General features: G+C 43.7%; 1 protein-coding gene across 3 annotated transcripts in view; it reads right to left on the minus strand.

The window, feature by feature from the left end:
• The window catches only part of LOC119651282 (protein similar), a 549,699-nt gene that overhangs the window by 470,143 nt on the left and 66,713 nt on the right, over window positions 1-12,843 (minus strand). For 2 of the 3 annotated variants that reach the window (XM_038054793.1, XM_038054791.1), the window contains exon 1: window positions 1,689-2,464. The exons of the other annotated variant lie outside the window; for it this stretch is intronic. In XM_038054793.1, coding sequence (XP_037910721.1) covers window positions 1,689-2,233 — 545 coding nt within the window. In that variant the 5' untranslated portion in view covers window positions 2,234-2,464. Of the gene's footprint in view, window positions 1-1,688; window positions 2,465-12,843 lie in introns of those variants that run through there. 3 annotated transcript variants of the gene reach the window in all.

Raw genomic sequence — 12,843 nt, forward strand, 5'->3', positions numbered from 1 at the left:
ATCTATGGTAGAAAAAGAAGACGAGGCAGCCTAAGATGGAGCGATGGCGTTGGTCAGGACGCCAGACAGATTTTAGGGATATCGAATTGGTGGACCTCGGCACAAAAGCGAGAAGTCTGGAGTTCCGTATTAAGGCAGGCCTAGACCGGATACCGATTGTTGCGCCGTTGATGATGATGAATGTTGCCAACATGTCGAAAAACTCTTCCCTACGGTCGTGAACGCCACAGTACACTAATCTTCTGGACTTGCTTCATCGCAGTATTCCTTCCTGAGTCCAAAATCCATGATCTCGACATCTCAGTTCCAGGAAAAATCTCTACATTATACACTAAACAACTCCAAAGGCGCCTCTCCAATATTGAACGCATATACGTACCTCCTTCAAGTGCAGCCAAATGTTCCCATGACAAACAAAGCTAACAGACACAACGACCACCGGCCCTAAAACATTTCCCTTTGTGAGAAGGCAAACGTACCTGTCAATCAATTCGACAAAGATCACCATTCCACTCTTCGTATGTTGGACCAAAACTGAAGTTTCACCAGTCCAGTGGAATTCCACAAGGCTCAGTGCTCGCCGTGAGTATTTTCTCACTTTTTGCTGCCAGTGTCCCCAAAAACCAACCAAATCAAAAGACATGAATATGTCTTAGTGGTAGTGGATGGGTACCGGTCTGAATTAATATTTAGACGAGTTTTGCCGATACTTCATTGAGTGGAAACCCCAAAGTACCAATCAATAAACCTACTCCGTTCCAAGGTAAGATTTTCTACCACAAGCAATTAATTCGACCACGAATCGAGAGAGATGTATTTCCAAAGAAGGGTAGGTCCTCCGTTACTGTACTGGCATATTCAAAAACGGCAGCGGTACAAAATATATATCTATTCAGGTCACTTACGATCCCTCTAAATTGTCAATGCATGAATGCCTTCCAAGTTGGATACGAGGTGCAATTTCAAGAAAAATGTCAGTTTCACCGTAAGTGTTGGGAGAGCCAATTCTCCAAAATTCTCATTTATCTTTACAAAAGTTGGCCCTACCATGCCCAGTACATTCTTCGTTCCAAACGAGATAGTTCGTAGCCAACCATCCCATCCACAATCCCTACCTAATCTTCATTGGGAGATGATGAAATGCAGCTATTGACGGTCTGAGCGAGGCTGAGACACTGAAACATCAGCCATGAAAGTAAGCCCATAAGGATGATTGCAAGAGGCTAGGTTTGTCAGATCAGGAAAACAGAGAAACTTAGAGGCATACAGCTAAAAAAGGAGAAAGTACAGTACACATTCTGGAAGTAATACTGAGGAAATCACATGCTGGCGATACTAAACCTTCCTATTCCTTGACATGTCAAACTTCCACCAGGCTATCAGTCTCAAAAAGAAGCTCAAAAGCCATCCAAAGAAATTCGATGGGGACTGATTCCAGGCAGATAAAAATAATCCATGACTCCCCGGCGCATAATTTAAACCCTCTAAGACATCAACCCCTATCAGAATATTTTTAACAAAGCATTTTCCACTGACACAATCTTTATCTTCAGCTGCGATAACTCCTTAATTCATACAAACTGCAAAGAAATCATTTAATCTCTCATACACCCCACGTCACACAATGTTTATTGTTTAAATTTTATCTAAAATGAATGTAAAACAAACTGTTTCGAAAATCAACTCACATAAAATCCTCAATATCAATCACGTCGATGTACTGACAGGGCGGCTCGCCGTAGTATCCATAGCACTGGGCGTAGCTCCATGGTTTCGGCCCCTGACAAGGAGCATATGCTCCCGAGTCGTACCCCGCATAAAAAACATTAGGTTCCGCGATAGGTTCACCGGAGTTTGGGGTGAACCGATTGAAACCAATCGGTGGCACGAAAGGTGGTTGATTCGCGATCGGTGCAAAATTAGGATTAGGATGCACAGGTGACATAGGAACCCCACCCCCGGGATTAAAACGTGGCCCCGGAGGAGGTCCGGGCACACTTTGCATACACTGACCATTGGGGTTTTGGTAATTTTGAAAATTTGAAACATTATTTTCACATGATCCACTGCTAGTGAATGCTTGCCGATAATTATTGGAATTTTTATAGAAATCAAAATTTTCACCACCGTTTTGATTGTTACTAGCGTTATAGAAAAGACTTGGCGATTCAGGGCAGGCAAATTCGTATGGCACCTGATCGAACCATGAGTTGTTATCAAAATACGTAGCCATTGTGTGACTATCGGATCTTTTGGATTAGCGCAGACCGACAACGAGCTGAGTATCCCGCACGCGAAATTACATCCGATGACGGTATGCAGACGAGGTATTCCAAAAACGCGTTCAAACACTGTCAGGAATTCTCAAAGGAGCAATACATGCTGACTTCAGACGGAAGGTTGTAATTGGACCGCGCGGAATTTCTTGCCGAAACCATTTGCCCGCTTGGACAGACAATCAACGGCTGACTAAGGCCTTTCCGTGGGTGCTTTGGCTATTTCATACCTCAGATTACACCACTGCAGAACTTATCAAAAAAAAATTATCGTAGTTTCGCGAAGATAAGGATATTAATGGAGATTCTCTCGGCTTCTCGCTGGTAACCCATTTTAAGGCTCATTTAAAAATAGATGACCAATGAGGAGACATGGACGCTCGCTCTGAGAGGAGAATCTGAATTTGTTAATTGATAAATAGTTACGCTTATCATTCGTATGAGCAAAGGTATCAGAGAAGTGATTTGATGATAGCACTATCTAGAGAAGCACGATTGCACGATTAGGGGTGAAATGAAATTTAATGGCATCTATTTGATAGGGGTGGAAGACAGAACTGAAATTTTTCGAAAATAGCATCTGCTGAGAATGGAAAGAGCGGGGTGGAGATGATATTACCGCGTATACTGAGAGTGAAACTTGATAATTTCTCATAGCTTGAAACTAGTCATTTCTTTGTATATATTGACGTAGAAGCACGTGTAGATAAGCTGATGAATAGACATTCATGCCTCACAAAATCCACTGCCGACGGATTCACGAAAAAACCTAGACTGTTGGTCATCATGTTGTCAGCGAAAAACGCCCTTAAGAGGAAATTGGAAGTTAATAAAGTTCGATCTGATTGGAGGCGATTAAAACTCCGAAAATAATATACACCAGAAATCTATATCCCAAAAAAGGCATTTCTGTGAAAAGAACTCAGGTCATCGCTTTTGTACTTATCTTGATCACTCCTTTGAGGAGTGATGGGGAATCCGCACACACTCTTCATTTCTGTTATTTTTCTCCACGTTATCACTAATCACACTAGTGCTGTACAAGTGGCAAACTTACAACCGTGAGACAAGCACAAAGACGAACTCAAACATCTACGACGACGTCAACGAACGCCACCTATCCCGTTATCCCGCTGATATCGAAATATAGACCGAAACCCTCGGGGAGACTAAAGGACTGAACCGCGAAGAAATTGAGGAGTCTTTGTCCCCCGAACGGGGTCGGCCCACCAATGCGGTACCATTCCTAGTTTCCTGGTGTAGTCAAGAGATTCTCAAAACTCCTTCTAACGTATCAACCGTCGTGGTTTCGATCGTTTCCAATCGACATTGACGTTCAAAACACGTGTGACCAATTAGCAATATAAAATTACGACAGAAGTACCAACTCTCTAATAGAACTGCAGTGCAATGTTTCAACTGTCCTTAATGACAGAACAATATACTTCATTTTCAACTGCCTCGATTTTTTAACAAACGTATGGGCATTAAACTCATATTTATCTGGTCGTTGAAGGGACCATAGCGGACCCTCCCAATTTAGACAGACTTGCGAACTAAGGATAAGATCAAACCAACGTGGAGAAGCCGATTGCCAAAGCTATAAAGTAACCAGCAGATAAAATCGCCTTTACTGTCAAACTATGAAAACCTTTTACATTGACAATGCCCTACATCGGTCAAAGGGTAGTATCGGACCCAGGGCGAAATGTGGATTGGTATCCACGATGGAGCATAAAACCTAGGAAACGCCTGCTGAACCAACACCAACAGCTCTACTACCAAACCGTATCTCCGCCTCCACGTGGTGATCGCTGGGAGTTCTTTCTTTATGAAAAACTGCAGACGGAGAAGGATGAAGGCAAGTCTCCCACGCCTAAAAACGGAACAAATTCTACCAACTGGTCCTCCAGGTTGGGGGTTGGGTAGGGCTGACAACCCTACAAGGAAAACCGATGTTACGAAGCCACGAAAGGAGCCTCGGACAGGATGGATTTTACAACCACGAACCCAGCAACGACAACGGATTAACGATTTGCGCATTTTCTCATGGAACGCGCGTTCCCTGTACAGACCGAATGCTGCTGAGCAGCTAGCCGACACCCTGTCCCAATACAGGGCTCATGTAACAGCGTTGCAAGAGATGCGATGGACACTGACCAGTTTCCTGGTCCTGGTCATCCAGTAAACCATGTGCTCGGAGTAGGTTTCTTAGTCACCCCAAAAATAAAACCTGCTCTTATCGGCTATGAAAATATAAGCGAAAGGTTATGTACTCTTCGCTTGCAAGGCAAGTTTAGAAATATAAGCCTCATAAACGTTCACGCTCCTACAGAGGAGACTGTAAAGTCGGGGAAGGATACCTTCTACGAGGCAGTTGAGCGGACCCTCGAAGCCTGTCCCAAGTATGATATCAAAATCATACTTGGAGATTTCAACAGTCAAGTAGGAAAGGAACCCGTATCCAGGCGATGCGTCGGCTCCCATAGCTTACATAGGGATACCAATGATAACGGACTGCGGATTATTCAGTTAGCAGTATCGCACGAAATGGTTGTTGGAAGTACCTGGTTTGCGCGGAAAGCGGTCCACAAACATACGTGGGCCTCTCCAGACGGGACCACTTTCAACCAAATTGACCACGTGCTGATCGAACGCCGCCACCTCTCAGCCTTGATGAATGTCAGAACATATAGGGGGGCCAATATAGACTCGGATCACTATCTCGTTGGCATGGTGCTCCGAGCTCGAATAACAATACCACCTAGAATCCCCTCTGACAATCAGGTGAGAGTGAACACTGAAGCCATCCACAACACAACCCTCCGCGACACCTATAAGAGGGAAATGGATGCCGCAATAACCGCAGTCAACAGAGGATCTGGAGATGAAGCATCAACAAATGATCTTCACAATCACCTGAAGAACGTTATCATGGATACGGCTACAAAGATACTTGGCCCCAGCCGCAAAAAAAGTCGAAGAGTGTGTGTGTGTGAGTGAGGGAACCAACAAGTTTGTGAACTAGAAAAGTACAGAGAGCAACCGCACCAGGCGAGCAAGTTTTACCAACAAGTCAGCAGGATGAAGCCTGATACACTTCGATGGTCATCCTGCCGAGATAAAGAGGGAAATCTAATTTCGGACAAAATGAGTACTTTGATGAGCTACTGAACAACCAGAACATCGGCGAGATAGAGGTCTCGCCAACTGAAGACGACGGACAAATACTGCCACCACTAAGTTGAGGAGAAACAGTTCGTGCAATTCATCGGCTTAAAAATCATAAGTCCCCAGGAGCCGATGGAATGACAGCCGAATTAGTTAAATATGGAGGCGACCAGTTACACCAAGTGGTTCATCAACTTGCGCTCAAGGTATGGGACAGCGAATCAATGCCTGACGATTGGCAACGAGGCATTATCTGTCTCATACATCAAAAGGGAGATATCACACAGTGTAGTAATTATAGAGGTATCACGTTCCTGAGTACCATCTATAAGATATTCTCCACTATCTTGCTAGGCCGGATAGCCCCATACGCCCAGAACATCATTGGCCCATACCAAAGAGGCTTCACTCCAGGCAAATCAGCAACAGATCAGATTTTCTCTCTGCGGCAAGCGATGGAAAAACTGTTGGAATATGGACAACAGTTGCACCATCTGTTCATCGACTTTAAAGCCGCCTATGCCGCATAGCCAAAACTGTACATGGCCATGAGAGAATTCGATATCCCAACGAAATTGATAATTGACTAGGCTGACCCTGACCAATGTGCGAGGCCAAATAAAACCAGCAGGATCACTCTCAAGACCATTTGACATCAACAACGGTCTAAGACAAGGAGATGCCCTATCATGCGTCCTCTTTAATCTGGCCCTGAAGAAAGTGATCCGTGATGCTGAGGTATATGGAAGAGGTACTGCAACTACTGGCCTATGCTGACGATCTCCACATCATGGGAAGAATCACCCGAGACGTACAAACTGCCTTCATCCAGATCGAGCAGGGGGCCATTGGCGCGAGATCTTGGGCTGCACAACAATGAAGGCAAGACAAAATATATAGTGGAAACGTCAGCACCGAAAACTAACCAACCAACAACATCAAACCGCACTGGCCAAACAGGAAGAATAAAGATAGGAGACTACAACTTTGAGACCGTTGATAATTTCTCCTATCCTATCTCCTCTCTAGGGTCAAAAATCACAACCTTTAACAGCTACGATGATGAAATCTGCACACGATTGTTGTCAGCCAATGGAGCCTATTTGAGCTTACAAAAACTATTCCGCTCGGAACGTCTCAACATAGGGTCAAAGCTCTTACTGTACAAGACAATGATCTTGCCAGTCCTCATGTATTCCTCGGAGACTTGGGTTCTTAGCAAGAAGAATTGCGAACTCGTGGGTGCGTTCGAGAGAAGAATCTTCCGAGGAATTTTTGCCCCCTACATGAGGATGGACGATTTCGTAGTCTGCGTAACGATGAAATTTATGAGCGATACCATGACCGTCAGGTTGTGGATAAAATCCTACTCAATAGGTTACGGTGGGTGTGTCTCTTAATCCGTATGGATGAGGATGGTCCAGCCCGGAAAATCTATAAGGGCAATATATAGAAAAAGAAGACGAAGCACACCCTGCCTAAGATGAAGCGGTGGCGTAGGCCAGGACGCCAAACAGCTTTTAGGGATATCGAATTGGTGGACCTCGGCGCAAAACTGGGATGTCTGGAGTTCCTTATTAAGGCAGGCCTAGACCGGATACCGGTTGTTGCGCCGTTGATGATGATGAATACCAACGAAACATCCAATATAGGTAAGATATCTCTAAGAATCAATTTGAAAGAAAAAGAGCGAAAGAAATCATCCATTTTCTCTGCAATTGTGCAACTCGGAAGGTTACTTTGCTCTGAATTATAGAAATAATTAGAAATAGTCTTAAGTGTTTCAAGGAATGGAATGGAGGAGAGGTAAGTGTAAGTGGCCGCTCCGAGAAGCCTAAGTTGCGTTGTGGTGTGGCTGTTTGGTGCCACGGACTTCTAACACTGTAATTACTGTGCCATGTCACCCCTCCTACTTTAAGCCGCGTCCGCAGCCTGGCTCTAGTTAGAAATGGACAATGACAAAGAAAATACCTGAGAATCTTTCCTTCCTCTCCGGAACTTGGACGATACGGATTATAGGGTATGCCGAGTCTCGCGGTGTAGTTCCCAATAGAGCAGTTCCCCTTGCAAACCGCCATAATATTGTATACCTTTGGAAGCTGGACTTAAAGCTCTCGTGATCGGATTGTGTTGCAGGAAGGCTAGATCCCCCTTGATTTAACGCCGGTGGTGTGCCTTCGCCATCTGGAATCAGCGGCTATCAAGTACTGTGAGTAGATTCAACCCTTCACAGTTGCTAGCGGGACGCCAACTGCGTCGACTAAGAACTGCCACAAGCGGAGTCTCGCCTGGTCGCTCATTCTCATCTATGTTCAGGTGAATGGTAATCCTCCATCGCTTGGAGGATGGAGCCACTGAGCACAAAGCCAATCAAGCACAAATGGCCGCTTGACTATCGGTCAGAATGACTATGTCACGTAAAATACCATACGACTCGGCTAGAGTGGTATCCAAGCATACTTTCGCTCTGACTCCAGAAACTATTTTTGAACCGTCAATAAAGAATCCTGTGCCGTAATCCTGCAACAAATCGCCGATTATTCACCTAGACTTGGTTGGAAAACGCACCGAACAATTCCTCTTGAAGCTGGACTTGCGTATGGTTTAGTTGGTTAGGAATGCCCAGAGTTCCCCTGGTTGTTTGACTATCCCAGCATTCACACTAACAGAATCTAACAGCACTGCATAAAACATCGTACTTTATATGGAGGTTTAAGGTTCAAAGTGTAAAAATACATTAAGGACATCTGCTGGATAGAACTGAAGAGTCCCTCCTAAGCACCGTCCTATGGTATTGCTGAAGTGCCGACCATCATAGAATAGAACCGTATGTAAGGGTGAACGCTCACATTCAAAGAACCCCTATCGGCCTCGAACCAGAGACCCTATTTTTTAACGAAAATCTTCTTCTTCTTGGCGTAGAAAATTCACCGGACTCTCTTAACCTTCCGTTCTCTGTTTAGTCTCCATTTCAGAATCACACCCAGGTATCTTACCATAGAAGAGAATGACAATTTTTGTTCATTCCAGCGGTGGAATTCGGGTAACCTTGTGTTGATAATGAATAGCGTCGGATCTGCTTTAGTTGAATTCCAGATTTGGTAGCCCACAGACGCACCATTGCAAACACGCCCTCCATAATATAATTTATTGCGAAGGGGAACAAATTCATCGGCATACACCACCACTTTCATCCCGCTCCTGGCCAATATCCGTAGCGCCGAAGGGATGGCACCACTCTGGGGCGTCCCTCTAGTCACAGCTCTGGTCAAGTAGCTACCTCCTAAATCAGATTGATGAAGAAACTTATTAGTTTTTTGAACTCAACAGATCAAAAATGAAATCTCGATTGACGGAAAGATCGTTAAGATTTTTAACAAAATGTGATCCGAAAACTAGGCATTACTGATGACAGTTAAGGTCTACTTGGTGATCAGGGATTCCACAGTCGTCTAGCACGTACTCATGGTCAATTCGGATATCAAATGAGAGGAACTTAGCAAGTACAATTTCAGAATACTATTATAGGGGAGTGAAGGGTAAAAAGGTCTAAGAATAGTTAAGTCCCTAGTAGAATTGACTGACTTCAACCAGCAATCAAAAACCTTAACGAAACGGGGGTACAAAACCACTTGATTTTATTTTTTTTCTTTTTTGTTCGCTTTATTAAAAAAAAAATTAATTACGAATTCCATAGTATTGCTTCATCTGAAAATTCCAAGGAAAATTTTCCATTTCATATAAGTTAGAGACATGCTAACATCTAATCCAGAAATATTAACTATTGTGGTAGACAACTGCTACTAATATCTATAACACCGGTAATGATCAAATCAAAGACGGTAAGATTACAGGAAGATTTACAGGCTTAAAGCAAGCAATCTAAAGTGGATGACGAAAAAACACCTTATGTAGTTAGCAATTACATGTATCAGCCTAGATCCAGTGATATTAACCTAACAACTAAATATCATATGTATGTTACGGCTATCAACTTAACGAAACCCCTGATAAGATTAAATAAAATAAAAGGAAGAAACTGTAGATAAAATATCTTTCATGCAATTTCGTTCAAGCTCAGACAACAACCGCACGACAACAATAACAACGTTACTGATAACAAAACAGCTTTTACTGATAACATATTTTCAATTACGCATAGTATCTAAAGCCCAGATTTTCACTAAAGTAGTCAGTTATTGCATCATCATTAATAAATATTCAGGAAGCTTTTGAATTTCGAAAAAAAACTAATAAATACAGCAAAATTACTTATCATGCTTTCTACGCACCCCCCTCGGGGAAGAAGGACGCAGAAATCGTAGCCAGAGAGTCTGGTGGAATCCGACAAGTCAGATTGACATTACCTGAAAGAGATTGGAAAAAAAATAAACTTTTAGTAAAATAATTTTCAAATAATAGATAATGGAAAAAACTCATTTTTAAAAAATCTTTGGTGAAAAAGATCGAAATTTCCAAATTTTATTGTGACAGTTTTATATCTTTTTTATTAAAATTGTGTTCCAAAAATGAAACAAATATAAAAGAAAAATTGAAAAAGAAAAACAATAAAAAATATATTTTTTAAATTAGATAATAAACTATTTCAAAGAATGAATATAAAGCCAAAAGTAATAAAGATCCTGGTTCTGTTGGGAACTCCCACCGTTTTCATACCGTTACAATAAATCACAAAAGAAACAGATAAAATTTTTTATTTTCGTTAATGGATTCTCAAAAAAGATTTTGATTCTATTCTGAGTACTATTTCCTTCAATCGACAAATTATAATTGATATTTACAAACTGATGAATTTGGCAAACTAACAAAAATTTGTTTTCATGAGAAGAATCCATGGAAAAAGTGTTGAATGCAACCGTTCTAATGCACAACGATATCTACTATCTATTTTTAGGCATTAGGGGTGAAGCAGTGCACTGCAGGATAGACTGACGTTAGTGAGTGGTGATAGCCACACCCTGTACGGGGTGGCCCTACCATTAACAAAACGCTACGGATCTAGAATGAGGAGTCGAAAAACACCTCCCCCAACCCAGGGTGTTATGCGAACCATGCCCATTGGATAGTTTGCAGTCGGGGGTAACTGCCTGCATTCGAACGGAGCCTCACTGATACCTGGTCGCCTCAGTGAGTAAGTTAAATGTTACCGTGCTACGGTGGGCTATGACACGGCGGACCTCCTCACCCCCATACTCATGCGAATCAAATGAGTACAAGCAATAAAGATAAAAAAACGAAAGCCAATAAAGCGGGGCCTCGTATCGCACACAAACTGGTTAATCGCATCTCCGAAATACTGAGAGCCAGGTGTTTACACCGAAGAAGGGAGAAGTTGGGACGTCAAGCAGTAGATCCCAGGTTAACATTGGTATACTACGTGGACACAAACCAATAAACGCCACTGTTCAAAAAGCAGGAACCAGCAAAAGCACGTCTGAGATAAATATATCAGACGGCAGGAAGGAAACAGGTCTCAGTGGCGCAGGTGCTAAATGGTACCTGCGCTATCTGAAGGAAGGCCTGAAACTAGAAGAGGCCCTTAAGAAGACTCAGGATGGACCTAAGCCATCTCTATCGGAGCCGAGAAAGCGGGGAGCAGCAGAGATTAGTCCGCATGAAGGGAACGCTCCCAAAAAAATCCAAACCTGAATACAAGGGGGGAGAAAAGCCGGGCAAGTCAGGGCTGAAGGCAGGACTCAGGAAGCCCGCCATTAGATATGCTAATGCGGTCAAGGGCATTCGACTGGCCATACTGCCAAAAAGGTTTTCCGAGCAAGTACTCACTCATGAGGAGCAGGAAATGATTGAAAACCTTGTCGTCAGGCAGACGTGCAAGGGATGGAGTTCGAAACTTGTGTTCACCGGGATACGTTTTCGACCAGATCTTATACTGGTGGACTACGCGGCGGAAGACACTGCACAGTGGATTAGAACCATAGTTCCTAAATTGCCAAGCTGGGAAGGAGCAGAACTGGCAACATGTGCTGGGGATGATATACCAGGAGCCCACATTGTGACAATTTTTCTGCCAAAGGCCGCGGCAATAGAAACGGAAGACCTTATGAGACTCCTAATTGCTCAGAATGAAGATCTTCATACTCGACTATGGAGAGTCTTCCGAAGCAAGGTGGAGGGCAAGGGTAGCCTCCTCACGATCGGGGTAGATGACCGATCCCTGGAGGCAATCAAACGTCGGAGTTGCCACACTAACTATCGATTTGGCAACATACCTGTGCACATGTACAGGGAAAAGCCGAGAAAAGACACCTCGGAGGAGACACCGAGTGAAAAGCATACCGAGGTCCCTGAAGAACTGTCGAAAGCCATAGAGTCGGAAAGAACTGGATCAACTAGGCAAATAGACCTGCTGCACAGTGAAGCAGAGGCTGGACGACTTAGTTCTAGGACTTCTAGGGCTCAGCGTGAACAGCGATGCGCAGGAAAGCGCCATGTCGAAGGAGGTGGGCGACACTCCAACAGTACAGAAGAGCTCCAAACAATAACCGAGCCAATGGCCAGCACTAAGATAGCCCAGATAAACCTCCATCATGCGAAAGTTGCATCTGCGGTAATTGCAAGGGAACATTGGAATAGTGCTGGCTTAGAAGCCCTGGGTGTACCGGGAGCAGATTCGCGGTCTGCAAGGAGGAAGCATGCAGATAATTTGGGATTCCTCTTATGAAAAACCAAGAGCTTGCATAATTCTTTAGCATAATTTAAAATACATTTCAGAGTTCCTAACCGGTGTCCTTGTGGCTATCCAAGTCTCATTGGAAGCCGGGAGGAGCACTCGAGGGGCAGTCGTGGCATCGGGATACTTCCAAGGAGACGAAATCAGGGCTCCACCGGAACAAGTCGTAAAACTGGTGAGGTATTGTGAGAAGAGGGCGTTACCACTTCTCCTCGGCTGCGATGCCAACCCCCACCACGAAGTCTGGAGAAGCAGCGACACCAATCGCGACTACCTTCTGGAATTTATTCTTAGCAATAAGTTAGAAATATATAACTTAGGGAACACTCCAACATTTGTGACCAGCACTAAACAGGAGGTACTAGACATAACTCTAGCAAATACTCTAATGAACGGGATGGTCAGGAATTGGAGGGTGTCGGATGAACCCTTATGTCTGATCACGGGATAATCAGATTCGACATTGAGGGTTAGTTACCCTCAATGTCGAATCTGATAATAAAAATCTAAAATAAAAAGAATAATAAAGAATCCCAGGAGAACGGATTGGGAATCCTATGCAACGCACTTGAGCAACAACATTGCCCACCTATAAGGGGGCGGTGACATCAGGAGCGAACTGGAACTAGAAATAGTGGTTGAAAACCTCAACACAGTCGTCTTTGACGCTTATGAGGCCAGTTT

Source organism: Hermetia illucens, chromosome 3 (genome assembly GCF_905115235.1).
Source record: "Hermetia illucens chromosome 3, iHerIll2.2.curated.20191125, whole genome shotgun sequence".
Lineage (NCBI taxonomy): Eukaryota > Metazoa > Arthropoda > Insecta > Diptera > Stratiomyidae > Hermetia > Hermetia illucens.